This window comes from Cnephaeus nilssonii, assembly GCF_951640355.1.
Source record: "Cnephaeus nilssonii genome assembly, chromosome: 12".
Taxonomy (NCBI): domain Eukaryota; kingdom Metazoa; phylum Chordata; class Mammalia; order Chiroptera; family Vespertilionidae; genus Cnephaeus; species Cnephaeus nilssonii.
This window is the reverse complement of record NC_137083.1, coordinates 50967640-50994224: the sequence shown is the minus strand read 5'-3', so window position 1 is coordinate 50994224 and position 26585 is coordinate 50967640. Positions and strand designations below refer to the sequence as shown.

At 55.3% G+C, this 26585-nt stretch overlaps 2 protein-coding genes across 4 annotated transcripts; one reads left to right on the top strand and one right to left on the bottom strand.

The window, feature by feature from the left end:
- The first annotated feature begins 2623 nt into the window (after window positions 1-2623).
- Window positions 2624-11070, top strand: ZYX (zyxin). The gene is made up of 10 exons (XM_079786600.1): window positions 2624-2923; window positions 3054-3273; window positions 3705-3904; window positions 4044-4136; window positions 4234-4770; window positions 8245-8365; window positions 8496-8665; window positions 8798-8976; window positions 9828-9948; window positions 10483-11070. The coding sequence occupies exons 2-10, from the start codon at window positions 3066-3068 to the stop codon at window positions 10585-10587; spliced, it is 1734 nt and encodes a 577-aa protein (XP_079642726.1). The 5' UTR covers window positions 2624-2923; window positions 3054-3065; the 3' UTR covers window positions 10588-11070.
- On the bottom strand, window positions 10973-26023 carry EPHA1 (EPH receptor A1). Of its 3 annotated transcripts, XM_079786597.1 has the most exons (20): window positions 25893-26023; window positions 24896-24960; window positions 20485-20766; window positions 19180-19570; window positions 18800-18955; window positions 18175-18519; window positions 17915-18042; window positions 17314-17464; window positions 16741-16837; window positions 16463-16521; window positions 15734-15778; window positions 15513-15650; window positions 14494-14679; window positions 14259-14320; window positions 13931-14137; window positions 13607-13756; window positions 13136-13329; window positions 11559-11714; window positions 11368-11477; window positions 10973-11092 (listed from the first exon to the last, which is right to left on the bottom strand). In XM_079786597.1, the coding sequence occupies exons 1-19, from the start codon at window positions 25981-25983 to the stop codon at window positions 11399-11401; spliced, it is 2982 nt and encodes a 993-aa protein (XP_079642723.1). In that variant the 5' UTR covers window positions 25984-26023; the 3' UTR covers window positions 10973-11092; window positions 11368-11398. The 3 variants fall into 3 exon arrangements, with proteins under 3 accessions (XP_079642723.1, XP_079642722.1, XP_079642724.1); XM_079786596.1 differs by lacking the exon at window positions 10973-11092 and having other exon boundaries at window positions 11112-11477; XM_079786598.1 differs by lacking the exons at window positions 10973-11092; window positions 15734-15778 and having other exon boundaries at window positions 11114-11477.
- Window positions 26024-26585: the final 562 nt, after the last annotated feature.

The window sequence follows — 26585 nt, the reverse complement described above, 5'->3', positions numbered from 1 at the left end:
CCTATCTTTTCTATATATATAAACAGACAGACAGACAGAATTTGATGTTGCCATGTGATGGAAAAAGAAAATGGTGGTTGAAGGACTTAAAGTGGGAAATGGACTTCTTTTTTTTTCCCACCGCCCTTGTTCCTTCCTTTTTTTTTTTTTTTTTTTTTTTTTCTTGGCTGCTTCTAACTGCTTACTTTATGTTGTATGACCTTGAAGAAAACTTTCTGGTACCTGGTGGACATAAATTCTCAGAGGTGTGTAGAGATGTTTTAGGTAGCAAAGGTTCCTGCACATTTTTTTACTTCCTCTTCTTGCCGGCCCAAGCTGTTGGAAATGATTAGGTGGGAACATCTGTGTACTTGCTATCTTTTACACATTCTACCTGAGATCAATTAGAATTGTTTACTTAAGAAAAATACCTAAGAATCATTAGGGCCACTCCCTGATTACCAGGTGCCTTTTAACAGCATTGACCCTGCAGCTCTGCTAGAGACATCCTGGCCTAGCAAACCTGTTCTGGGATACTCGGTGTGTTTCTACTTGTATTTAGAATGGCTGGCTGGAAACTCCGCTTTAATATTCTGCATCCCAAATTCTTTTAATTGTCAGTACAACTAAGCCTGCCCACTCACTCTTCTATTCTTGATTTATAAATAGGTTCAGCTGCCTAACAAACATACTATGTTTTTGCACATGCACATTCCTTAAGGAGACATTTAGACTGTAAATGGCTTTTCCTCTTGTGACACTATCTGGAAACCATCTTCCTAACTTTTCCCCAACAAGTGGGTATATTTTGAAGGATTGGCAAGGAGACTTTTGGTCTGGAAAGCCCAAGACACCATTTCCAATCTGCACAGAAATCCAGCATCAAATCTCTAGCCTATTTTCATAAGGACAAGCCCAGGACCAGCTGATACCTGCACGACGGGCTTTATATCATACGTGGCCACACATGCTTACGGCAGTGTGAAACACCCGTGACCAAGACAGTGAGACACCAGAGAAAAGACAGATCAGTGGGTTCTGAGAAGGAGATGAAGATGTAGTGTTGGGCATAATTAAGTATTTGATAAGGTTGAAGGAAGAAGCAGGCATTGCATACCCTAAGGCCCAGGAGAGATTGGCTTGTCAACTCAGAAGGGAACATACGGAATAACGCTCTTAGGTTAACCTGTCAGAATTTCCATTCTGGGCAGAACTGGGACTTGAATAATAATATCAAGTATTATATAACACTTCAGATATTGAATTTCATTTACTTCCCCATTTAATGCAATCAAGTAAGTAGATTAAATATCACCACTCTTTTACGCACGGAGAAAATGAAGCGGAGAGAATGAAGAGACTTGCCTCTTAGTTTGGACACTCAAGCTGGTCGCTGCACCCTGACCTCACTCTGCATTCCTGTCTCCAGTGATGCTTCATCTGACACCAGGGTGTAGGGGAGTGAGCTCTGCAGACATTAGAGCCCTCAAGACAACAGTTCTAGCCTAGACTTCCCTGGGGGCTGACGGGGTGTGACCCCGGGCCCCTCTCTGAAGCTCCCAGCCTGATTTCTCCTGGTGAATGTCAGGGGTGGGTCTGGATGATCTCTCCAGCAGAGCCCAGATGCTCCTTGACAGTAGGCTGTAGCCGATTTGAAGGGCCAAGGAGCTGGAAACAGAGTAGGGCATGCACAAGGGAACTGCCTTAGAAGGCAGAGAAAAGGCAGCGCCCGAGGGTGATATATTGGATTTACAGGCTGAGAGGCCAAATGACTCCATAGTTTGTAAGTAGTGAGTGTGCAAGAATTCAAGCGGCGGTTTGGTTAATTTCAGTGTTCAATGAACCCAGGTCTATCCGTTTTTCGTAGCCTGGGGCTCAGTCCAAGGCAGAGGAATCCGGTCGGACCAGTGGGGGGCTCCAGCGAGCGCAGTCTCCGAATCTCCCGAGGGCCACCCGGCTGCCCAAAGGCTCCTGGAGGGGTCACTGCGGGCGCTGAAACACTGTCGAAGACGTTTCGCCCGCGTCCACGCTCTTCCTCCCTAGCCGGTTGCCCCCCCCCCCACACCCCGCCTCCGCTTACCCCCACCCCCATTCCCGGGGTCCTTGGTCCCCGCCTCTCCCTCCCGCAAATCTTAAGAGAGATCTGCAGGCGGGGACATGGGTGATGCAAATTCCTAGAAGCCTCAAGGGGCTGCCCCATAAGGTGCATGTACACACACACACACACACACACACACACACACAAACACCCGCGCGCGCGCACGCCCACCCACCCAGGTCACGGAAGGGCGTGGGAAGGGAGAACGCCCACTCACCCTCTCCGTCCACCCTGGAGCCCAGTTTTATCTTAGTCTTGCCAATCCGGGCGACCCGAGGGGGACTTAGGGTGCGGGGCTGGCAGCTGTGTGGGGAGGTGGCGGGCGCAGGTAGCGGGGGCCGGGAGAGGAGGGGGCTGGGTCGGGGTGGAGCGCAAAGGGGCTGCTTCGGCACCTCGGAGACACCCGACTGACCTCGCCGGCACATCCCGGAGTGGGGACGGTGAGTCAGATCTCGGGCACCGCGGGTCTGGCCTGGAGGGGGGCAAGTCAGGAAATGACATCAGAGACTTGTGCACGGGGAAGGGTGGTCCTCGGCGGGCCGAGCGGCGGGGGCGGGGGCGGGGGCCGGGGCGGGAGGACCTTGACGGAGGCTGTGGCCCAGGGGCAAGACCTGGGCCCCTTCCTGGGGGAGTTTCCTGCCGCGTCGGCCCTCCCGCTCTCCCCGCCCCCCTCTCGGGGCCGCTCCTTGTATGGTCTGGGCGCCGCGCTCTCCCCGCCCCTCTCTCCACCCCCTGCTCCGCGTCCCTCCCCCGCCGGGATAGAGGCGGCTCGGGACCGGGGCGCAGAGTCCGCGGACCCGGCGCCCAGGCGGCCACTGAGACGCGGCGCGCACGCTCCGGCCCGCGGTGAGGAGCCGGGAGCCGCTCGCGGGGAGGGCACGCGGGGACGCCGCGGGGACGCCGCGGGGAGCCCGCCCGCCGGGGGCGTCCTCCGCCAGGCTTGGCGCCGCATAACCCGGCCCCCCACGCCCCGCAGCCCGGCCTGGCCATGGCGGCCCCCCGCCCGTCTCCCGCGATCTCGGTCTCGGTCTCGGCGCCGGCTTTTTACGCCCCGCAGAAGAAGTTCGCCCCGGTGGTGGCTCCGAAGCCCAAAGTGAATCCTTTCCGGCCCGGGGACAGCGAGCCTCTGCCGGCCGCCGGGGCCCAGCGCGCACAGATGGGCCGGGTGGGCGAGATCCCGCCGCCGCCCCCGGAAGGTATGCGGCCGGGCTGGGGGCTGGACCGGGGCGGGCGCCGCGCTGGGGGCAGTGGCGTAGGGGTTGGGGGTGTTTGGAAAGGTTGCCGCGGAGGGGGCTGGGCGCAGCCACCCTGTCTCGAGCAGATGTTCTTACCTCATCGCGGAGCTCATGGCTGGGAGCCAGGGCTCCTGGGACAGGTCCAAGTCCCCGCCTGGGGGTGGGAGGTGGGAATGTGGGGCACGAATCTTGCCTCCGGGTCCGTTTTCCGAAGTGTAACGGGAGCTGCACCACTCCTGCGCGGAGCCCCCATGCTCCCCCGTTTCCTTCCCGCACGCCCCGGGACCCTTGAGAGTTCTTGGGTGAGGGGTTAGGGCTGTGGAAGGAGGGGAACTTAGAGAATGGGGAAGAGGGGCGCCTGCTGACTGCTCTCTTTCTCCTTCCTATCCCAGACCTTCCCTTACCACCTCCTCCCCTCCTTGGGGATGGCGAGGACACGGAGGACACCCTGGGAGGTGCCTTCCCGCCTCCCCCTCCCCCGATTGAGGAGTCTTTTCCCCCTGCACCTCTGGAGGAGGAGATCTTCCCCTCCCCACCGCCTCCACTGGCGGAGGAGGGGGGCCCTGAAGCTCCCATCCCGCTCCCACCACAGGTACGGGGCCTGGGAGGGGCAGCTAAGCCGGGACACCCTGCAGGGAAGGAGAGGAGGGTCCTTTCTGACCTCCCCCGCACCTCTGCCCGGATGGGGGAATGGAGGACTGGGATGGGTGTTCTGACCCTTGACCTTCTAGCCCAGGGAGAAGGTGAGCAGTATTGATCTGGAGATAGACTCTTTGTCCTCACTGCTGGATGACATGACCAGGAATGATCCCTTCAAAGCCCGGGTAAGGAACTGGAGAGGAGGAAAGGAGTGGGGACAGAACTGGGGAGGGCTGCACCCTCCTTCAACCACACTTCTCTCCCCCTGCCCTCCCCTTGCAGGTATCATCTGGATATGTACCCCCACCTGTCTCCACTCCATTCATTTCCAAGACCAGTACTAAGCCTGCAGCTGCGGGCACAGCACCCCTGCCTCCTTGGAAGGCCCCTTCTAGCTCCCAGCCTGTGCCCCAGGCTCAGGCTCAGCCTCAGCCTCTGAGCCAGGCACAGTTCCACGTGCAGCCTCAACCCCAGCCCCAGGCCAAGCCTCAGGTCCAGCTCCATGTCCAGTCCCAGCCCCAGCCCCAGACTGTGCCTTTGGCTAACAGTCAGCCTCGAGGTCCCCCAGCCCCACCTCCAGCCCCTAAGTTTTCTCCAGTGACTCCCAAGTTTACTCCTGTGGCTTCCAAGTTCAGCCCTAGAGCCCCAGGTGGACCCGGGCCACAGCCGAATCAAAAGTTGGGGCCCCCTCAAGCTCCCTCTTCCACTGGCACAGGCTCCCCTCAGCCCCCCAGCTTCACCTATGCTCAGCAGCGGGAGAAGCCCCGAGTGCAGGAGAAGCAGCACCCAGTGCCCGCACCGGCTCAAAACCAAAACCAGGTGAGGCGGGGTGGGGGGACCAGGCTGAGTGAGACCTGGGTGCTGGGGACAGGGGATAAGTCAGGAGCCAGAGAAGGAGGGCAAAGATGAGTGGGTGGGGATGGTGGGATAGGAGTTTCCAGCCTCTAGGGTTGGACTGGTGGGACATGGTAAAGACAGCTCATCTGGAGCCGGGGCTGGCAGGGTCTGGGGCTTGGTGTGGCCTGGTTGGGAGTGGGAGCAGCACAGGCTCTGAATTGGGCGGAGGGTTTGGTGGACCATCCCTTCCCTAGTATGTTAGAGGGGAGGATGACCTCATCACCAGTCCAACCCTGGTCCTTCCCCCTTCTTGGATTCTTGAGTTAATCTCTCTTTCTCTGAGCACTCTCACTGCCTGAGGGTGATAAGAGTGGCTGCACTGGCTGAGCCAGCATCTGCTGAGTGCCAGGCACTGTGCTCTGTGCTCAGGATGGAAGAGATCTCTCAACGAGGTTAAGCCTGAGGGAGTCAGCTGGACCTGGGATAGAATTCCCAGCTCCCATCTCACAGGATCCTAGGCAAGTGAGGTGAACTTGGAGCCTGTTTCCGCCCTTGAAATAACATGATCCACCTCATACAATGGTTGTGAAGCTCAAGGGAGCTAACACATAGAGAGTGCTGAGGGTCTTTACCTAGCACATGAGTGCCCCAAATTGAAAAACTCTCATTCCCACCTTTTAGTTCAGGAGCCGAGAGCTTCTGAGTTGAAGGGACCCCGATGGTTATCTAGTCCAACCAGCGACAGAGTAAACCGACAGCAGGAGCGTCTGTCTCTGTATGTGCAGGCACGGATGGGGCAGGAGGAGACGCCAAGTACCCATGAGCTGTGCAGAATTCTGTGTTACAGAAGCTCCAAACAGGGAGTCAGCATGGGGCTGGCCAGTTAGGAAAGGCGTCCTGGTGCTGGTGTGCTCTGAGGGATGGCCGGACTTAAGAATCCAGAGAGGAGAGTGAAGGGCTCTGGGATTGGAATAGCATGAGCAAAACCCAAGGGCACAAATACACCAGTGTTGGGAGACTAGAAAGTAGAAGGTTCCTCTGGGAAGTTATAGAGCCACCGAGAGGTAGGTGCGAGCTCGAGGGAGCCAGTCAGTTCTGGCACATCCTTCATCGCTTCCAAGTAGGTGTGTGAGTGGGTGGGAGGACCTGTGGCAGCCATGCTTTTGGAAGCTTTTGGGATAGTGTTTGCAGCAGAGGTGTGTACTAGAGGTTGGAGATTAGTGACAGATGAGGGGATAAGAGCTGTCAAAGCAAATGCCTCTAGGACCTGGTAACTGATAAGCAGTTGGGAGAGGAAGAGGAGGGGTAAAAAATGCCTGGGTGTGTGGGGGGAATGAGTGACAGAAATGCTGACAAAATAGAGAAGTCCAGAAGGGGAAATGCTTTGGACGGGAAGAGGAGGGGTCCAGCTGTCGGCGTATTGAGCAACAGGTTCCAGGAGGACTTTCCTTCAGCTGGAACTGTCACTCAGTTAGAAATGGAGGGCCAGGGTTTAGGAGAGGCCCAGGATTCAAGGTTGTCATCAGTGGTACTGAAGCAGCCCAGAGTGCTTGCACAGCAGGAGCTGTGGGCCTGGGAGGAACCTGGGTGATGCTCCCGCTGGTCAGGTGGGAGGGGGGACAATGGCAGAAGGAGGAGGAGCGTCATGTCAGGATGGAATCTTGGGGGACAGATGTGATGGCTGAGGAGCCCTTCGGTGGGGGTTTGAGGAGGATGAGGACTACAGGAAGGTCACAGATTTGACTATTTGGAAGTCACCTAAGGCTGTGGGATAGTCCATTTGTGCCCTTTGATGGGGACAGTGAAGGGAGTTGCGGACTGCATGGGTGGTGAGGAAACGGAGTTTCCAGAGTGGCCTGCTCTGGAGGGTTGGCAGAGATGGACGAGGGCAGGGCCTGTGTGTGTGTGGTTTTTCAAGTTAGGGGACGGGGGCTCAGGTATGTGTGTGAACCAAGAGGAAGAAGCTGGTGCAGGGGGGTTAGAGGTGCCTGAGAGTAGGGGCTGCTGCTCCATGGAGTCTGGAGGAGAAGAGGTGACGGCCCCCCTGCCGTGGCGTTCCCAGAGAGCAAGGACAGAATCATCCCAGTGTTTCTGTGGAGAGGAGGAACACTGAGGGAGCTCAAGCTGGCCAGCTTCCATCTTCTCAGTCATGTAGGAGGTGAGGTAATTGGTGAGAGCGAGGGGCTCGAGGGGATGGAAATGTTTGAAACAACTGCTGTGGGGAAGGAAGGCCACTGGGAAGCCACAGGAGCCGAAAGCCAGACAGCCGAGCTGCGGATGACAGGCTGAGGTCACCGAGGGCCCTGCTGTGTTTTGTGTTTTGTGAACTCACTCTGCAGCCTCTATGCTTACTTCTGTAGCCTGAAGGCAGAAACAGGAAGCGGGTGGTGTGGCCTGGGCCGAGATTGGGCCAGATAAGGGATGGTGGCCCAGGGTGGCTAGAGTGGCTGGGAAAGCCTTGTAAAAATGATGATCATGGGCCTTCTGTGTGTCTGCATTCCAGGCAGGCACAGCTCTGGATGCAGAGGGGGTGAGGGTGGGGCCCAGGCTGAGGCGGGGAGGGGAGGTGGTGAAGGTGGCTGTGGGAGAAGGTAGGTAGCTGGGAGACTGAGGCTCCAGATGTTATGGGAATGAAGGCATGGGCAGGGAGAACCTTCAGTGACCACAGTCCTGCGTGGACTTTTCCAGTAACGCAAGACCAACCAGCGTTCCTATCGGAGCGTCTCATGGTAACGCTGGTGGAGTCAGACAGTGCCTGTGGTGCTTCCTCCTGGTACTTGTCAGGGTCCTGCAGTGCCCCCTAACCTCATCCCACCCCCACCCCCAAGCTCTCTCAGGATCCCCTAAATAGTGGGATCCCCAGTTGTGGGCTGGCCTAAGATAGGCCCTTCTCTGAGGCTTCCAGGGGAGGAAGTGAGGTCAGGAGGGACCCTGGACCTCTGTGTGGAGGGCTGGGGGCTGGGCTGCCGCAGACAGCCCTGGGGGTTTAACCTGTGATTCCTGCCTGTGTTGTATCCTCACGCTGACAGAGCAGCTCAGCAGCAGGCGGGACGGGTAGGTGTGTGCGCACCTGGGTGCGCAGCCCATCGCGCCGACCTCTTCTGTGGGGGGCCATGTCCGAGCATGCTCTGTGGAGTTGATGCGTGGCCTGGTGTGTTCGGTGCTTCAGTGACATGAGCTGCTGTGTGCGTGGCCTCCGTCCGCTCAGTCATTCTGGCCTGTCTGTGGCTGCCCAGGGGTGTTTGAGCAAAGCGGGTGGAAGGTCATCCCCTCCCCCTTATTCGTGTGGTGCTGGGGTCTGGGAGGGGTAGAGAGGAACTTTCAGGGTCAAATCTGAGCATCTGGGAAATGGGAGGAGAGTTAGTCCTTCCTGGAAGAAAGTGGGTAAGCTGGTTGGGGAATGTTCTTGGAGGGGGTGACCCTTTAGAGGGTATAAAGAGAGTGTTGGGGTTTCAGGTGCGCTCCCCTGGGGCCCCAGGACCTCTGACTCTGAAGGAGGTGGAGGAGCTGGAGCAGCTGACCCAGCAGCTCATGCAGGACATGGAGCATCCTCAGAGGCAGAACATGGCCGTCAGTGGTGAGCCCACCGCCCCCTTGCTGGGATGTCTGTCCCCCCCTTCATTACTGTGCTGGCCATTCCTGTGACTCCACTCCCTCTTCGAGGGATCAGCTGACTCCTATTTATTTATCTTCTTTGGCCTACGCAGAATCCTGTGGCCGGTGTCACCAGCCCCTGGCGCGTGCGCAGCCCGCAGTTCGCGCTCTGGGACAGCTGTTCCACATCACCTGCTTTACCTGCCACCAGTGTGAGCAGCAGCTGCAAGGACAGCAGTTCTACAGCGTGGAGGGGGCACCGTATTGTGAGGGCTGCTACACTGTGAGTCAGGTTTGGGGCTGAGGGCCACTGTGGGGCTCAGCCAGGGGTTGGGGTGCGGACATGTGGAGACCTGCCTTGGCAGCTGGCTGTTGGGTACAGTTCCCTGCCAATCTCCTACTGCTCCCTCCTCAGGACACCCTGGAGAAGTGCAACACCTGTGGGCAGCCCATCACTGACCGCATGCTGAGGGCCACGGGCAAAGCCTACCACCCTCAGTGCTTCACCTGCGTGGTCTGCGCCTGCCCCCTGGAGGGCACCTCCTTCATTGTGGACCAGGCCAACCGGCCCCACTGCGTCCCTGACTACCACAAGTGAGGACCCACCACTACTTCTGGGCTCTTCTCTGGGGCCAACCATGGTTTGTCTGGGAGCCAGGCTGCCCCTCTGATCCCAAGACAGCGCCAAACCCCTGGTCTGGTTTTCTGGCCGCACGTCCTATTAGATGGCAGGGACGAGTTCATGTGGACTAAGTTGTCCAGGAGCCTTAGATCTGGGTAGCAAGTCTTGCTCCTGGCCAGTCCCCTGGCCCTTGGCTCACTGAAGCTTCTGGTTGTGGTCTGGGGTTTGGCGACATGTGCTGGAGTGACTTCATTTCACACAGGCCAGGTTGTCGATGTGCCTTTGGAGGTCAGTTGTTAGGAACTCTGGTTCCCCCTAGAAAGTATTTATAAGGTGGCTACTTTCTCAGGCCAGCAGCAAAATCCTGTAAGGTATCTAGAGGGTGGGACAGGGACCCCACAGAATCTGGCTCCCACCTCTGTGTTTGAGGGGTGCGTTTTTAGGATTCCACCTTGGGTGGCCAGGGCTGCCTGTCCCTCTGTACCTCCCAGCAGTCGGGCAGAGACACCTGTGTGGTGGGGGGTGGACTAGGGTCAGGGGTCCAGGGATGGGACCATCAGGGCTCCTCTGGGTGTGCTTTCTGCAGGATGGATGTGATGGGTGAGGACCTGGTGGTAGTGGATTTGGGATGGGTGGGGTTTTGGGAGAGCCGGGTGGCTGGTCTTAGGCCTTTCTGTTGGGCTTCCTCTACCTTGAGATGTGGGAAAGATGGGCAGAGAAGTCTGCCTGTTGCCATGCCACCACCGTCTGCTCTCCCTGTGCTCTGGTGAAAGCACGGTGCCTCTCCCCACATCCCGACTTGTACCGCCTTGCTGCCCTCCAGGCAGTACGCGCCCAGGTGCTCTGTCTGTGCAGAGCCCATCATGCCTGAGCCTGGCCGGGAGGAGACGGTGCGAGTGGTTGCTCTGGACAAGAACTTCCACATGAAGTGCTACAAGTGTGAGGTCAGTGTCCCTGGGGCCGGAGGGCCGGGAGGTGTGGGGACATTATTCACTGGCCAGGTGGTGAGCAATGCCAGCCTGCAGTTTTGAGGGTGGTCAGTGGCAGTGTCCAGGCCCACCCAGCCCGGATGCTTTGGTCACTCCATGACGCGGGTAGTGGGGTTTCTGTGGGGTCACTTAGTTGCAGATAAACCAAGATAGGAGACTGAGCAGTGGTAGGGAAGGGTGTTATGCTTTGTGGTGACCAGGCTGCAGTCTCACTGAGACTCAGAAGAAAGGAGAGTGAGAATGGAGTTGAGACATGTGGGAATGGCCCCATATTCTTTATTGGGATGGGTGCAGCTCTATCCACTGCCCATCCTCGTACTGGATGCCTAGGGGACAAAAGTGAAAGTGGGGGATGAGTAGGGTTGTGGGGGCACCGTGAGGATATCAACTCTGAGCTATTAAGCACTTGGCCTTGCTAATGTAAAAGTGGGGGTGGGGTGGGGTGCACAGGGGCCCTTCCCATCAGGGAGTTCTTCCACTTTCTCCTAGGACTGCGGGAAGGCTCTGTCCATTGAGGCGGACGACAACGGCTGCTTCCCCCTGGATGGCCACGTGCTCTGCCGCAAGTGCCACACTGCCAGAACCCAGACCTGAGAGGACCGGCCCTTCTTCACTGGGAGTTCATTCTCCATCAGTGGACCACCCACACTGAGACCACCCTGCTCCTCCACTGGCCCCGCCCCGGGTTCTTTTTTGTCTAGCCCCTCCCTCCATTCCAAACGCCACCCAGTATCCCAACGTCCCTGATCCAGGGTCCCAACAGAACCCAGGATGCAGAGTCCCGGTTCTGGGTTTCTAGTCCCCTCTCCCATCCTGCAGGGACCTCTCACCACCCTTCAGGTACCCCACCTGAGGGTCGCCAGGTTGAGCGCTGCTGCTTTCACTGCTGCACAAATGCCCTCAGCTGCGCGCCCCCTTCCCCCTCCCCCCCCACAAGCCTCTATTCTGGTTGCTGAGGGCCGAGTCCCCTGAGCCCCCGGGAGGCTGGGCTGGGCTCACTGGCCTGGACGTTCCTACCTGCCCCCATGCTGCCAGGTTGTGGCTACAGCTACAAATAAAAAACCTTGTTTTCCAGAATTCTTAGCAGTTGACTCTTGTGCTACAGATGGAGGAGACGGAGGGATAAAAAAAAAACAGGGGTCCAGGTGAAAACTCAGCTCCTGTTTACTTATAAAAATATATATGTGTATAACTATATATATATTAAACCCTCCTCCCAGCACGGTGATTTTACTTATACCCCAACCTCCCTTTTGAAAACAAAGAGGCTCCCAGGCTCCAAAGGCAAGTTTCCCAGGGAAGGGTGGGCCAGAACAGCACCAAGGCCTGGTAGGCTGAGGGAAAGGACTTGAGTGACCCTGGCCCCATCCTTACTTCCTGAGGACAGGATGGGGGAGGGGAGGGCTCAGTCCTTGAATCCCTGAATACTGCAAAGAATGCGCTTCTGGTGTCCTGGCAGCGTGATCCCCATCTGCACCAGGTCCCTGTGGTCAAGGAAAGGGGTTCGTGAATGTGCGGGCTCAAACCCCAGCAACCCTCCCCTGCCGGGTCCCCAGGGTCCTCACTCGGCCGTCAGGTCCAGTACACACTCCATGGTGTCCAGCCCAGCTGAGCGGAAGTTCAGAATGTAGCGTTTCATGCGAATGGACTCCAGCCACTCCGGGACGCTTCGATAGGGGATCCCGTCTGAGCCGCTCAAGCTGGGCAGGCGAAGGGTTACCCTGTGGGATGGGACGGGGACTCTCTCAGTCATGTGAGGAGGGGGAAGGGCTGTCCTCTGCTCTCCTGAAACCTGGGCCTAGCCTGTGAGCATCTGGGGCCAGCATTCAAATTGGTGTCTGGGCACAGAGATTATCTAGACTTTGCGGATTAGCCAGGCCATTGTCTGTGAACCCATTTCCTGGCCTGTTTCCTGGTGCACTCACAGCAGAGGGCAGGCTGACGGTGCTGGGGGAGGTGGCAGCCCTGAAAAGTCCCCGACACAAGGTTACCATCAGCCCATCTCCGCCGGAGTGGCCAGTTCTGGGAACGTATCAACTATCCCAGCTGAGAAGAAGCGGAGGCAGGAGAGCAGAGGCCTGGACCTGGGTGTGGTCCTGCCTCCAGGGTGGCCCCTGGAGTTCTGGGAGCAGCCCTGATTGCCACCTCCAACCTTGGCTGTGACTCTTGCACTCTGACACCCACAATACAATGAGTGTTCCTGTACGAAAGCCAGCCAGAGCCAAGAACCATTAGCAAAGTAAATCTACTGGGGGAAACATATCCAGCATTCCAGAAAGATTAGCACATGCGGTCTCCAGTGTACGAGGGAGTTGTGCTCCAAAAGATAGTTGCAAAAGTTGGAACTTGGAGCACATTTTCTCCCAGAAACAAGGTTATATATGGTGGTTTGATACAGAGGCCAGTACGCCAGGGCTGGCTTACCCGATAAAGCATGTGAAGTCCAGCCTTGCCAGTCTCCCCCCACCTTCCCTGGCCCCACCAGTTCCTTTTCTACATCCTGCCAATGTTTTTAGTAAAATGCAATTCTGACCATGTTCCTCTCATGGGCAGTTTTTTAAAAAACTGGTCAATAGTTCTCTGTGCTCAGGATAAAGTCCAAACTTCTCAGCAGAGCTTGTACTGACCCTCCTTGTATTGACCCTCCTACCTCTCCAGCTTCATCTCTGAACACTATTCCTGAACTGGGTGCTGATGTCACCCTGCATTATTTGCCATCAGCCCACCCACAGCTCCCCACACCCATGCTGGGCACGTGATCTGGGAGCCTTTCCAGACCCCACAAGGCTGCCCTTCGCAGTCAGGAAACTCAGTCTACTGTCCATCACTTACCAGATTCTGTCTTCCCCACCCCAATCTAAGTGACCAAGCTCCCTGGAGCAGGTGTCAGGTGTAAGCCCTGCTTATATTTGCTTCCCATCTCACTGTTTGCTTCCTGTCTTCTATCAAACTACAGCTGTCTAGGGTGGGGCCAAATCTTCATCAAGGTGGCCACTCCCCCAGGTTGCACACTGCAGTTATGCCTCCTATGCTGGACTCTGTCCGGAGGTTTGCAGGCCCAGCACTTGGTGGGTGTGGCTGAATGCCCAGTTTCATTCTAGATCTGCCCTCCGGATCCCATTGTCCTCCCCAGCGTAGTTACTTGGGATCAAAGTTGGCCATGGTCCGCAGGGTGTGAGGGGTGTTCAGCAATCGCTCCAACTGTGTCTTTAGCTGGTGGAAGTGGGGCCGATGGTCACGGTTGTAGGCCCAGCAGTTCTTCATTAGTTCATAGAGAGCAGCAGGGCAATCCACAGGAGGGGGCAGCCGGTACCCATCCTCGATGCTCTTCATTACCTGCGGCAAGCGAGAGGCGAGGGAAGCCCGAGGTAGGAATCTAACCTGGCAGCCCATAAGAAATCTCTGTTCATGCAAGATCATTGCAAAGGAGCCTCTAACCTCCCTCATCCTCATCCCTGAGCACTAGTAAGAAGAACAGGGTGTGAGGCAAAGGGGACCAGAGGGAACAGAAGTGCAGAAAACTGTGGGTGAGGAAGAAGAAATAAGGCTATGTGCAGGAAGAGCCATGGGAGGATTTGGAGAGAAGACCACTGTGGGGAGTACCCGGACTCACCTCCTGATTGCTCATCTCCCCATAGGGCTTGTCCCCAAAGCTCAGCACCTCCCACATCACAATCCCAAAGCTCCACACGTCACTGGCCGTGGAGAAGGTCCGATCGGCAATGGCTTCAGGTGCTGTCCAACGGATGGGGATCTTTCCTCCCTAATAGGGCATGTAGGACAGAAAGGTGATGTGTTTCAGGGCATGGAGGATGGCCACCATGAAGTCATTGTGTCCACAGGAGCATGCGCCCTGTGTTTGTTGTAGAGGTGTGCCTGTATGCATGGCATGAAATAGTGTGTGCAAATGTGTACACGGTGAATAAAGGGCTCTCACCTGAGTTTCGTAGGTACCATCCTTGTTGTTCAGGAGACGGGTAAGGCCAAAGTCCGACACCTTGCAGCACAGGTTCTGACTCACTAAGATGTTCCTGGCTGCCAGGTCCCGGTGGACATAACTGTGGTCACTGAGGTAGGTCATACCAGATGCAATGCCCAGCAGCATGGCCACCAACTGCGCAGGGACCAGCTGGTCCTCCCGCTCCTGCAGCAGGGTGAAGGGGAGGGTTAGGGAATGGGCAGGGTTGCCTCTTGCCAGACCAGGAGTCAATACCCAGGGCTTCATGGTGCACCCCCCTTCCCAGCAGGTCCTCTGCCCTCCTCACCCTCAGGAAGGCATCCAGGGCTCCGTTCTCCATAAACTCCGTGATGATCATGATGGGTTTTCCTGAGACACAAAGCAGGTCACCATGGAAGCCTTCATCCCATCTCCACCCCAAACCACCAGAACCAGATTTCCTACCCTTGGCAAAACAGCTTCCCTCCACTTCCTATGGTCTCAGCCTCTCCCCGCCATCCCACCCCCCTGCCCCACCCACTCATGGAGACCAATCCTCATACTCTTTGTCACAACGCCTTCGAGGTGCAGAATGTGCGGGTGGTTAAACTGGCCCATGATTGTTGCCTCTCGAAAGAAGTTCCACCACTGGCCATCTGGAGACGTGTCCTTCAAGGTCTTAATGGCCACAGTCTTGCAGTCCTGGCTGGGGATTCTCAGGGTCCCTTGATACACTTCCCCAAACTCTCCTGGGTGGAAAAAGAAACAGGATCCTGGCCCAGTGCACGATCAGGGGGCTGGATGACATCCTCTAGTCCCCCAGCTCTCTTTTCTCCTCTGGATCAGAAACCTGGTGTGCCCTTTCTGGGACAAGGGCTAGGCTATACTTCCTGGGGAAGGAGGCAGGAGTCCAGGACAGAAGTACATTTCTATAACCTGTTCAGCTAACCCACTGTCTCCTGGGTTAGCACGGTTCTTGGAGAACAGTAGGTGCCCAGTAAATGCTGGGTCAGTGGGCGCTGTGCTGTTGCACTGGGGTGTGTTCATGAAGGGCAGAGCACAAGTGACCAGAGAGGCTGACCATTGCCACTCTCTTCCACGAGTTCCTCTGGACAAGCTTGGCTGGCGTGGCCGCACAATCAGCAAGGACACTGCCAAGCTTTGTTCTCTGCTCAGTTCCATTTCCCCTGGTGACCCAAGGGATCAGGGCAGCCCAAGGACACTGGTGGGGTAGAATGTGGAGTGAGGGAGGCTCTGAACCTCTCCCACGTTTGGGAACCATCTGAGAAGAGCCTGATCCTGGATACAGTGACCCCCCCTATTGACAAGGATGATGTGTCTAATGCTCTTTATCAAAAGCTCCATAACCACAGAGGCAGGCCGTGGTTATGAGGCGGGGGCTATTCCAGGACACTCAAGAAGGGGGCTGTAACGTGACCCCAGCAGTTCAAGGAGACAGGGTCGGGCAGAGAGGAACTCATCTGGGAGCTCTGGGGCCAGAGGAGAGGCCAGCGGGGCTCCGCAGGGAAGGCCAGAAGGAAGTGGCTCTGTGCTGCCACCCAGAGGAAACAGCAGGGCTCACCTTCCCCTATGACAGTGTCCACAATCAGCCAGGCTGGATCCAGCTCCTGGGTGAAGTCCAGGGCCCCCAGGGCAGGGTCCTCGTCCACCACGGGTTCCGCCAGGAGGTCCACGTAAGGCTTCAGCCTCTGCTTGTCCCCTGCGGGGAGAACAGGGAAGGCTCGGCCACAGGAGCGCCAACTGCAGGGCTCAGGAGTCAGGGGGGAGGGGCTGGCAGCAGACCTCGAACTTCTCCTTCTTCTTGTTCCCTGAGGAGTCCTGTTTTGGCTGAAGTGGGAGAAAGTCTCTATCCTCAGCAATGAAGCCTCCACAGCCAGCTTTTCTTCCTCCTGTCTATGCGCAAAGCTCCTGTGTCCTCGCCCTCTGAGGCCCAGAGCAGCGGGCCAGAACCCAGACCCAAGAGTGTTCACGGCCTCAAGTGCCCCAGCCTTCCCCTGGCTCGTTGACCCAGGCTTCACATGCCTTCCCTCCTCCTCGCCCCTGCTTGCCATGCTCCTCCAGTCACTCACGCCTCAGTTCACATTCCCAGGCAGACCTCACTCCCGCCCCATTGCTTGGATGGACTGCTGACTCCCCTATTTGGGGACACTTAATGAGGTGACCAGCAGGAAGCCCATATGTCTTGGAGGACTTCAGGGAGCCTGCCAAGCAATCCCCTTTCCGCCCAGCCTCAGCCCAGACCAGGGTGGGGGAGCTGCCTAGAGCCCGGGTATTGGTACAGTGGCACCAACAGCTAACAGGTAATTGCACAGAGCCTCTGGGGCACCATCAGTACAAAGTTAATTAACCAAAGTTAATTAGGTAGCAAAACACGAGAAGCCTAAAGACAATAGAGCTCACTTGTGCCCTCAGAATTGAGTTCCTTGGTTCTGTCCCAGGGGCACCTCCCAACATATATGCAAGTGCACACACACACATACACACACACACACACAGCTGCTCCTAGCTCACCTCTGTTCACATTGGTGACACGATCAAGCTGCCTCTGCTGCTGTCGCTGTCGACGTTTCCTGTGGGTGGGGGTGGGGGTGCGGACAATTTATTCAGGGTCGCAGTACCACATCAGGGGCCCAATGGCCTTGGCTGAGTTTTCCCCAGGGTGCAGGGTGAAGGTGGGGGCACAGTGAAGCTTTGGTATTAGGGGGTGGGAGGTGGTTGGGGCTGCATTCAGGGCCTTCTGACCAGACAAGGGACCCAGGATGGTAGCTGGGGAGGGGCAGGAGTAGCACCTGGAACGGAAGACCAAGATGCCAAGCAGCAGCCCCACGCCCAGCAGCATCCCGAAGATGATGGCCACGATCTCGCCTCCAGTCAGGCCCCTGGAAACTGTGGCACACAGGTGAGGAAGTCTGGGGGTCAGAGTCCACGGGGATGAAGGAGACCAGAAGGGCAAGCCCGGGGAGACAGGTGTGTGTGTGTGTGTGTGTGTGTGTGTGTGTGTGTGTGTGTGTGTGTGAGAGAGAGAGAGAGAGAGAGAGAGAGAGAGAGAGAGAGAGAGAACACGTGGAAAGGGCTGCCACAGGGGTGGCTTGGGCTGCCTGCGGCTGGGCACTCACTGAGCCTTTAGGAGATCTGAGGGTGCTGTGTCAGAAGTATCCAGTGTTGGAAGGTGTGTGTGAGATCACCATGGGAAGGGGCTGGTGTGAGTCTCCCCTGAAGCAGCTTCTGCGTGAGTGTGGTGCTTGTGTGCATGTGTGCATGTGTAGAGAGAGAGGGTCACTGACTGGAACAGGGTCTCAGAAGCCTCCCTGGGACGACAGGTGCCTGTGTGTTTGGGGAAGAACAAAGGATAAGCCACCCACCTGGTGGGCTGGTCCGAAACTCATGGTCAGGGGAGAATGGGCCGGGGCCCAGCGGGGTCAACATTCGGACCCTGATGATGTACGTGGTGTCTGGCTGCAGTTCAGTCAGCAGGACCCTGGGTTCTAGCACCATCTGGTACCATTCTTCATCCTGTGGGTGGGGGACTCATGTTGAGTGGGCTGGGTGGAGCCAGACCTGGTGGAGGTAAGGGGCGGTCTTGGGAGCACATGGGAAGGGGGAGGGTTGGCAAATAGTCATGGTAGGGCTCTGTGTAGGCCAGTGATGGGCAACCTTTTGAGCTTGGTGTGTCAAACTTCGCCAAAAAACTGACATAACTCGGGTAGTGTGTCACTTTGAGGAAAAAACATTATTTCGCAAATGTTTCATCTTCAGGAGCAGCAAATGTTTCATCCTCGGCATGCGGCCGCCTCAGCGGCCACGTGTCATCAGAAATGGCTACGCGTGTCAGTGCTGACACGCGTGTCATAGGTTCGCCATCACTGGTGTAGGCTTTTGTCCCAAGAGAGCCATCCTGCACCCCAGGCTAGAGGGTTGGGGTGTGCAGGGCATGGACATGGAGACTCTCAGCTGTGTCCTCACCTGGTTCAGCACGTGCAGTTCATAGGTCAGGTTCCCGCCAGGGCTTCGGGGTCGGGACCCCGCCCAGGTCAGCTCCAGCTGCCTCGGCTCCTTCCTCACCAGCCTCAGGGACAGGCCTAATGGTGACTCTGTAAGGCCAGAGGGTGCCAGCGCATTCGGAAGGAAAGAGGAAACAACTTGAGGAGCTGTTCGATGGCTTCCTGCCCCTCCATGTGCTCTTGCGGTTCCCTCCGGGGCCAGCCCCTCCCCAGGCCCCTCACCTGCGTGCCCCATGTGGACGCTGAGCCAGGCGCTGGCGGGCTTGGAACTGCCCAACCCTGACACTCCATTGTGGGCTTCAACGTGAAAGGTGTAGTTGGCGTAGGGTTCAAGGCCCTCGACGCGCACAGCAGGCATGGTGAGCTCGCTGGCCCCGGGGGAGAAGTACACATTTCCCGCACAGGGCTGGCAGGGGGCTTCACCTTGCGCTGCTCCCCGACACTGAGAACACCCCACGCTGTATCTCACATCCTGGCGCCCCCCCATATCTGCTGGGGCTGCCCAATGCAGGGAGAGCTGAGTCCCCGAAACAGAGAAGCTCAGGTTTTGAGGGACTGAGGGGGGACCTGTGGGAGAAGAGGGGCCATCAGTTAGGAGCCCAGGCTGCTGGCTCCCCACCACCCCGATTCTTGAAGTCCCCCAAAGGCCACCAGAAATTTTACTACTGCTGAGGAAATTTTACTATGGCTCTGCTTTCCCCCAGGGGGAGAAGGGGCAGGGGAGAGTCTTGAAGTGACTGGTTCAGTGCCCAATACCTGATCAGCTCTGGGCAATTCCAGCCTAACCCGGGCTGAGCAAGGGTCCCGTACCTCCTCGCAGATGGCCAGGCCCTGCGCCAGGACTCACGTGTGCACGCCGCCTGCGGGCCCTCCCCGGGGGCTCGGTAATGGCCACTCTCACAGGTACAGAAGGTGGCCCCCTCAGACTCGGCCATGCTGTGTTGGGGGCACGTGAGACAATGGGGTGAGTCCACATTTGCCCGGTAGGAGCCGCTTGGGCAGGCTGGAGAGAGAATGAACAGAGCTGCAGTTGTCCCATGTTTTTACAGGTAGAATCGCATCCTCCCCTCATCCCTGTAGTGGAAACATCCCTGTATGTGTCTCTCTGGGGCCCTCAGACACTCACCCAGTTAAATAATCTCTTTCCCTCCCTCCCTCGGCAACTTGGACACTGTCTCCCTCCCCCAAGTCCCTGCAGGTTGTCACCACCTCCTTGAGTCTCCTTACCATGGCATCTCTCTCCGCCTTCCTCATAGCCAGGCTCACAGTGGCACCTCCCCACTGGCACCAACCACTCGCCTTCAGAGCTGCAGTGCATGCGGGGTGCTCCCGAGGGGCTGGCCTGGGCGTGGGGCAAGCAGGTCCCCGCCACTTCCACCAGCCCGTTAGGTCTAGGGAGAGTGTCAGGGAACTGGGCTAAGCCATGCACAGCCTCGGGGCAGCGCAGGTAGAACACCCTTACGGACACCAGGGCCACACAGGCCCCCGGGTTGTGGAAAGCGAGGTAGAGGCCGCGGCGGGTCAGGAGGCCCAGGGAGCAGCGCTCCGTGTTCATTTTCACCAAGCCTGACGCAAGGTCTCGAATGGTGAAGCTCTCGTCTGCAGCCACCGTGGTGACCTGGGAAGAAGGTGGGGGCAGAGGGGCAGCAAGCACACAACAGAAACGATTGCTTGCTTAGTACTTTATAATTACACAACCATAAACCGGGGGCTTGTTACGTGTGAGTTACTGAGCTAAGCATTTTGTGTGCGTATGCTACCGAGTCCATGCAATGATCCTCTGAGGTGGGATGAACAGCCATCCCCGTCTAACCGCTGAGGAGACCAAGGCTAGGCGAGGTTCAAGACCTTGTCTGAGACCACACAGCTGGGTTTGGCACCTAGGCAGTGGGGCTACAGCTCATATAACTTCTGCTATTTGAAGTTGTGGTCCCGCCTCAGTGGCAATGGGGTGATCAGTTATAAAGTGTGTCATGATTAATTTAGTACGAATAACAAACTTTACAGCATCATCTCTTTGGGAAACAAATGTGAGCACATCCTATAATCATATGCTCCTAAGTCTCCAGCACTTCAGCATATTTTTTGAGTAGGAAAGGAAGGGGTGATATGAGAGAGAGCCTACTATCTTCCTACACAACTCTAACAATACTCCTGGGGATGGGGCATGCAAGGACATTGTGGATACTAATGGAAGAAGCTGAAACACCTCTCCCCTGCCTCCACCATGCTGTTATCTCAGTGGATGCCTGCAAAGCCTCTGCAGTCGACGAGGCACTATGATCACTGTGCTAAGACAAGGAAACCAAAGCTCAGAGAAGTTAAGTACTGCACCCCAAACTGGGACACAGCAGAAAGGGCACTCAAATCCAGTTCCTCTGAACTCTAGCCCCACTGTCTTTTCAATATGTGACACCTAGACCCTCTTCCTGCTTCTGGCACCTTCTCTTTTTCTTAGCTGAGTGGGCACATGGAAAGGAGTGAGTCAGGGATCAGGGTTAGGACTGAAATGGGACTGAGGAGTAAAAGTACCTTCTGGAACATGAGCCGTCGGAGCTGAATGCCCACGTCCTGGTCGCTCTCCATGTACAGAAGGTTGAAGGTCTCCTTGCAGCCCAGAGGCCCGGCTCCCCCAGGGAAACTCTTACAGTCCCGCACGGTGAACTGAAGCTCCACGTAGACTTGAGAAGCCTCCTCCCCCCGGTAGATCCAATTGGAACGAAGCCAGTGGTCAGTGTCTCCTCCTCCTTGTACTGCGCAGTCTTGGTACATGTAGAGGGGTGTCCCATTCAGCATCTGCTGCATCCCGCTCCACTGCCAGAGGAAGGTCAAAGTCACATTCCTAGTCACCATCTATCATCTACTCCCCAAACTCCCATTTTCTAGATCTGACGGTGGGGAGGTCGGTGTCAAAGCCCCCCAGGTTCACACTATTTGTCCTGCCTGCTCCCCACCCCTCATCCCCAGGATAGTAGGTTAAGTGTTAGGGTCAGGGATTTATTTGGATATAGGACAGGCAATACAATACCCCACTCACCTCCCTAGCCAGCCATTGTCCCTTCTGTTAGCCCAACCCAGGTGCAAGTGTCTGAGCACCAATGTTGACCTATATCATCAGTAGAGCTGTAAAGTACCGCAAGGACAGACTTTTATAGCAAAAGCTTATTCACAAAGCCTTTCTGCCTACTTGGAGAGCAAGAGGCAGCAAAGAACTCTTCTGTATAAGGGAATCTCTGTCCTCGCTGGTGTGGCTCAGTTGGTTGAGCATCCTCCAATGTACTGAAGAGTCACCGGTTCAATTCCCAGTCAGGGCACATGCCCATGTTGCAGCTCGATCCCAGCTGGGGGACGTGCAGGAGGCAGCTGATCTGTTTCTCTCTCACATCAATGTCTCTCTCTCCCTCTTCCTCTCTCTCTGAAGAAAAAAAAAATCAAAAACATATTTTAAAAAACAATAATAATAAGGGAATTTCACCCTCTCTAACATGTGTTCCAGGAATGGCCACCATTGAAATCAGCAACTCCAAGACATCCTCCCCCCTTAATTTCTTTTACATTAAAAGAATTTTTAAACTTTGTTAATAATGGCTAGTTCTAATATCATGCTTCCCATGGGCTAGTCACCGTTGTAAGCACTTCCAATGAGGAAACTGAGTCACAGCCAAGTTAAATGACTTGCCCAAGGCACTCAGCTATTATGAGGCAGAGCTGGGATGTGGACCCAGGCCCTCTAGGCTCCTGAGTTTATGCTATTAATTATTATGTCTTTATGTGATTATTATAAAAAGTCAAAGGACAAAAATTTGCATATATTAAAAAGTGAAAGTTCTCCCATCCATCCACTCCACGGCCAGAGGAAGCCACTCTTAACAATTTGGAGTAAAACTTTACAGGCAATTTTCAGTACCTCGCAAACATGTCCAACTCTTGGCCGGTGGGTTTGAATGCTTGCGTCTAAATGTTTTACTATGTGTGTATGTGTTCAACATAAATGTGTTTTTTTAAACATACACGTGTTATTCTGTAAGCTACTTTTTGTTTTTTGAAAGATGTCCACATGGGTATATATAAATCTACCTAATTCTTTTCAGCAATCCATAAAATACTTGTCCATTGTATAGATGTACCAGAATTTATTTAATCATTCGCCTATGGTTGCACATTTAAGTAGTTTCTAGGGTTTTTTTTTTTTTTTAGTAACCATGTACAGATTTCTATCAAAACTCTATAGAACTGCTTTATGTCCTCCAAAAAGGCTTTATCAGTTTATACTTCCACCAACAATGCCTTAGAGCTCATTTTCTCCAAAGCTCATCAACACTAGATATTAATAATTTTCTTACTTTTGGCCAGTCTTATGGACAGGACATAGCTTCTTGCCATTTTAATTTACATTTCTTTGAGAGGAGGTTGTACGTTTCTCTTTTATTCACTGGCTATTTGTATTTTTAAGCAATTATCTGTTGTCTGATATTCTACTGTTTTATTTATTTATTTACAATGGAATTCACTGGGGTGATCTATTGTTATCTTTTGATTGTTCATTTGGATGAATTTAAAAAAATATTATAGACATTAATCATTTGCTTCAAATGAATGTTTCAAATATTTTCTCCCTGTCACACCACTTTATTTTGCTAATATCTTTGATGTTGACATTATTTAACATTTTCCTATAATAACATCTATAATCTTTCCCTTTATGATTTTGGAGTTGTGTGTTTTGTTTGGGAAGCTCTTCCATCCCAAACTTATAAAGATATTCTATATTTTCTCCTAATATTTTTGTAGGGTTGGTTTTTAGGTCTAGATTTTAATCTCCCTAGAATCTATTATTTTTTTGTATAGTGTGGATATGTAATTTTGCCTTTTTTTATTTAATTATAGGCATCCAATTGTCAATTTAGTGATGATTTTATACTTTCCACATTGATTTACAATTCCAATGTTATCACATACTAAAATCTCATATATGTGGACTTGTTTTTTGAACTTTCTATTCTGTTCCATTGACCTGAGTATTCTTGTGCAATGACACATGCTTTCATTATAGTTGCTGTATAGTATGTTCTGGTGTCTGGGCAAGTCTCCCATTTTATTATTCTTTCTTTAAAATAAATATTAGCTATTTGTAAGTATTTCCCCTGCTGTATGAACATAAGAAACTCCAAAATTCTATATTTTGGTTGAAACCCCCTTATTTTATAAAGAAGAGACGACGAGGCCCTTACCTGAGAAAGTTCACTTTCCCAAGGGCTTTCACTCCATTATAAAGCAAGGGCATTCATGGCTACTCTGAGCTCTGGGAAAAGGAATTTGGGATGGCGTGGGGCAGGAGCAGAGTTTTGCATTATGCCAGGTAATTCACAGACTGGGCAAGGGGTGTGGAAGCACTGAAGCTGGGAGGATAGAAGGCACCCAGCGCCTGTTTGTAAGAGGCAGCTGTGATGAGGAAGCCAAGTGTAAGGCACGCACGCGGTGGAGGGCAGGTGGGAGGGTGGTGGGTGGTTAATGTGCAGCTCATTAGCTCGCCTGCAGCTGGAGCCAGGAGAAGCAGATGTTCCCAGCTGTAACTCGCCTCTCCTAGCTCCAGCGGTGAGCTGAGCAAGAGGGAGAAACAGCTGCCCAGGATCAGCCACAAGGATCCTTTCACTTATCACTCAGGCGCTGCTGGCTGCTACGTGTGTGCATTCTGGGGAGCCTGGACCTGAGTGTGTGTTTTGAAAACATGATGAGGAGGAGAGAGGACAAGCAAGACAGTGGGAGTGTGTAACTGCTGCTGTCTTCTTGTCCTCCCAGTGCTGTTTAGCCTGAGCTTCGAAAGGCACCTGGCTTCCACTCTGGCCCAATTAGGGAAGAGTTATTTGGGTGGAGGTGGCAGGGGCACAGCGAAGGCCCGTGGGAGCCAGCAGGTGGACCTGTAGCCCTCATTGTGGAGTGATTAGCTGGTTTATGAGATGAGGCGCCTATTAGGGTTGGCCTTATCCAGGATTTTCCAAGCAGCCCCTCCTGTAGGATACATTATGGTTTAGACTATTAATTCTAATTACAGGCTACTCTGTGGGAGAGCTGAGATTGAGCCAGGACCCTAGGACCCAGAGGGAAAGAATGCAAGTCACACCAACCCCAGAAATAGAGGCCGATTCCTGCTGGACTAGAAAAGGGAAAAGGGGGTACCCAGAGAACAGGGTTTAGGACCAGAGGGAAGAGAGACCTAAGGTGAGAGTCCTGGAGGCTGAGGCAACTGGGCTGGCTTCCCATGGTTCCTGGACAGGTTTGCAGAGAGGCCAACGTGTTCTGTGGGACTCACAAGATCCTACCTCTGCTCACTGGGTTTTAGGAACACCCAAGGGACTTGGAGCAGACTTAAACAGCTGGAATGCATGGTGTGCCTGCACTGGGGAGGATGGAGGAAGTACCACGGGCTCTGGGACTTTTACTGAGGCAGCTTCTAATTTTGGGGAGTCACAGACCCATTGAAGAATTTGATGAAAACTCTGGTTCTCCTCTCCAGAAAAAAAACGTCCACACACATACACAATTTTACCACTTGGAACCTATTTGTGCAACTCCATGGGGATGAATGGACCTCAGATTGAGGATACTTCTCTGTTTTGTCTTAAACTTCAGCCATCCCCAGGATGGTCCAGTCTCTCCCCAGATGGTCCTCAGAGGTATTCAGTCCCCTCCTGCCCCGCCTCACTGGGGCAGAAAGGGGAGGAGCCAGGCATTGAAGCATTCTCCATGGGGTGAAGCCTGACCCCCCCCCCCCCACCATGTCCCATTCAAAAGGCTCTCTGAGTCATCTCCCCTCCCCCTCCCAGAGGAGACACTTCCAGTTTTTCCTGCTCTTTTCTCTGTTCCTCCACCCACCTCTCCACCCCATTTCCCACTGGCCCTCAGCCTTGAGCCATCCTAAGACCTTCCCTCCCCTGACACTTACCCCATCCTCCGGATCCAGGAGCCAGCCCAACTCGCCCTGTGCGGTGCTTGTGTCCATCAGAGTGACTGAAGGTGGGGAGGAAAGAGGCCTGTCACCTCGGGGGAGGAGGCCCCACAGGTGCAGCACACATTCCTCATTCTGGGCCCCCAGCCCCCCAGGCTCCCACACCCTGTTTCTAACAGTTTGGACTTCCGGAGGCTTAGGGGAGTGAAGAGCTCCAGGGAGAATAGCCCGTTGTCCTGGAGAGTGTGACCGGAGGAAGGCAAAGCGGGACAAGGGTTGGAGGGCTGGATCTTTGACCCAAGGCAGGAAGCGTTAGGAAGAACTGCTACGGAAGACTTGCACCCTCTCACTCAGCGGGGGAGCCATCCGCTGCAGATGGAAGGGTGCATGGGTGAGACAGTTGCTCAGCCCCTGGGGGTCCTCAGCGGTGGTTCCTGGGTAGGAGGCTCCCACCACTGGCAAAGGGTCTGCTTTGCTTGTAACTGGGGTTGTGGAGTGGGGTACAAGGCACAGCTCTGAGTCTAGGAAGTTGGGGTAGCAGGGCTGGGAGACTTGGCCTCCTACACCCCGAATTCCAACCCTTCCCCCAGAGGCAGGTCTCCCTGTCACCCGGCTTAGGTTGACAATAAGGCGCCTTCCCACCTCGGACTTCAGAGTGTTCCGATCTCTGGGTTGGGCACCTGAGGCTGGGACTATCTGGGCACAACCCCCCCCCCCGCCCCCCGCATTGCTGAGGTGGGGGTCTGGACGCTGCTGCTCGCACCCCACCCCCAGGCGTAAACTGCTGCCCAGCAGGGGCGGGGATGACTGGCCCGTGAAAGCAGCTGTTTGGGGTCAAAGACCAAAGATTGGCCTGGCCAGTCGATGCCCTGGCGACGGATGAAACGGGAGCGCTGGAGAGGGGCGCGCGGAGGGGCCTCCTCAGGAATGCCGGCTCCGGGAGGAGGGTGCCAGCCCGGCCAGGGGAGGGGGGATCCGGAGCGGGGGTCTGTACCTTCCTTGGCGCGCGCCCCCGGGGGCAGCGGGGTGCAGAGCAGCAGCAGCAGCAGCAGCAGCCCGAGCCCCAGGGGCCAGCGCCACTCCATGGCGCGGGGCCGGGACCCGGGACAGTGGCCCGCACGGCTGGCCCAGGTCGCGAGGACTGAGCGAGCCAAACAGGCCCAGTGGGGGCGGGGGGCGGGGTCGGCGCTGGGGGCGGGGCCCCGGCCTCACCTGGATCACCTTCTTAAAGGGACAGTAGGGCAGGAAGGAAACTTGTTAGACAGGTAATAAACTTCAAAAACCGGAGGCGTCTCGACTGGAATGAGACTGCCGGCGCCGCCTAGTGGGTGGGATTAGGATGGACTAACCCATACCTAGTTCTAACCCTACCACCCCAGTCTTGATCCAGCCTTTACACTGATTCTACCTCGAACTTGAACTACACCCCTGTAACCCTCCCTCTCCCTTTCTTCAGGGCCCTGCAGTGCAATAGACACCGAGGAAGGCAGGGAAGGCTTAGGTAACCACAATGCAGAGCGGGATCCGCCCTCAGAGAAGCACCTGGAAGGCTGGAAGAGGGAAACAACTCAGCTGGCAGGCACTTTACCTGAGTCTTCAGGAAGTGGGGGTTGTGACTGGGGTTTTGCGTGGCAGAGATTGGGAAAGGCTTGAGCAAGGGCCCGAAGGCAGGGAGCCTCAAGGTGCG

Coding starts and splice junctions, on each gene's coding strand:
- EPHA1 (XM_079786597.1), bottom strand. CDS start 25,983: ATGGAGTGGCGCTGGCCCCTGGGGCTCGGGCTGCTGCTGCTGCTGCTG. Junction 16,522..16,740: donor ATCTTGGTCTTCCGTTCCAG/GTGCTACTCCTG, acceptor CCCCACCCACAG/GAAACGTCGACAGCGACAGC. Junction 13,330..13,606: donor GGGAGATGAGCAATCAGGAG/GTGAGTCCGGGT, acceptor CGCTTGCCGCAG/GTAATGAAGAGCATCGAGGA.
- ZYX (XM_079786600.1), top strand. CDS start 3,066: ATGGCGGCCCCCCGCCCGTCTCCCGCGATCTCGGTCTCGGTCTCGGCG. Junction 4,137..4,233: donor ATGATCCCTTCAAAGCCCGG/GTAAGGAACTGG, acceptor CTCCCCTTGCAG/GTATCATCTGGATATGTACC. Junction 9,949..10,482: donor TGAAGTGCTACAAGTGTGAG/GTCAGTGTCCCT, acceptor ACTTTCTCCTAG/GACTGCGGGAAGGCTCTGTC.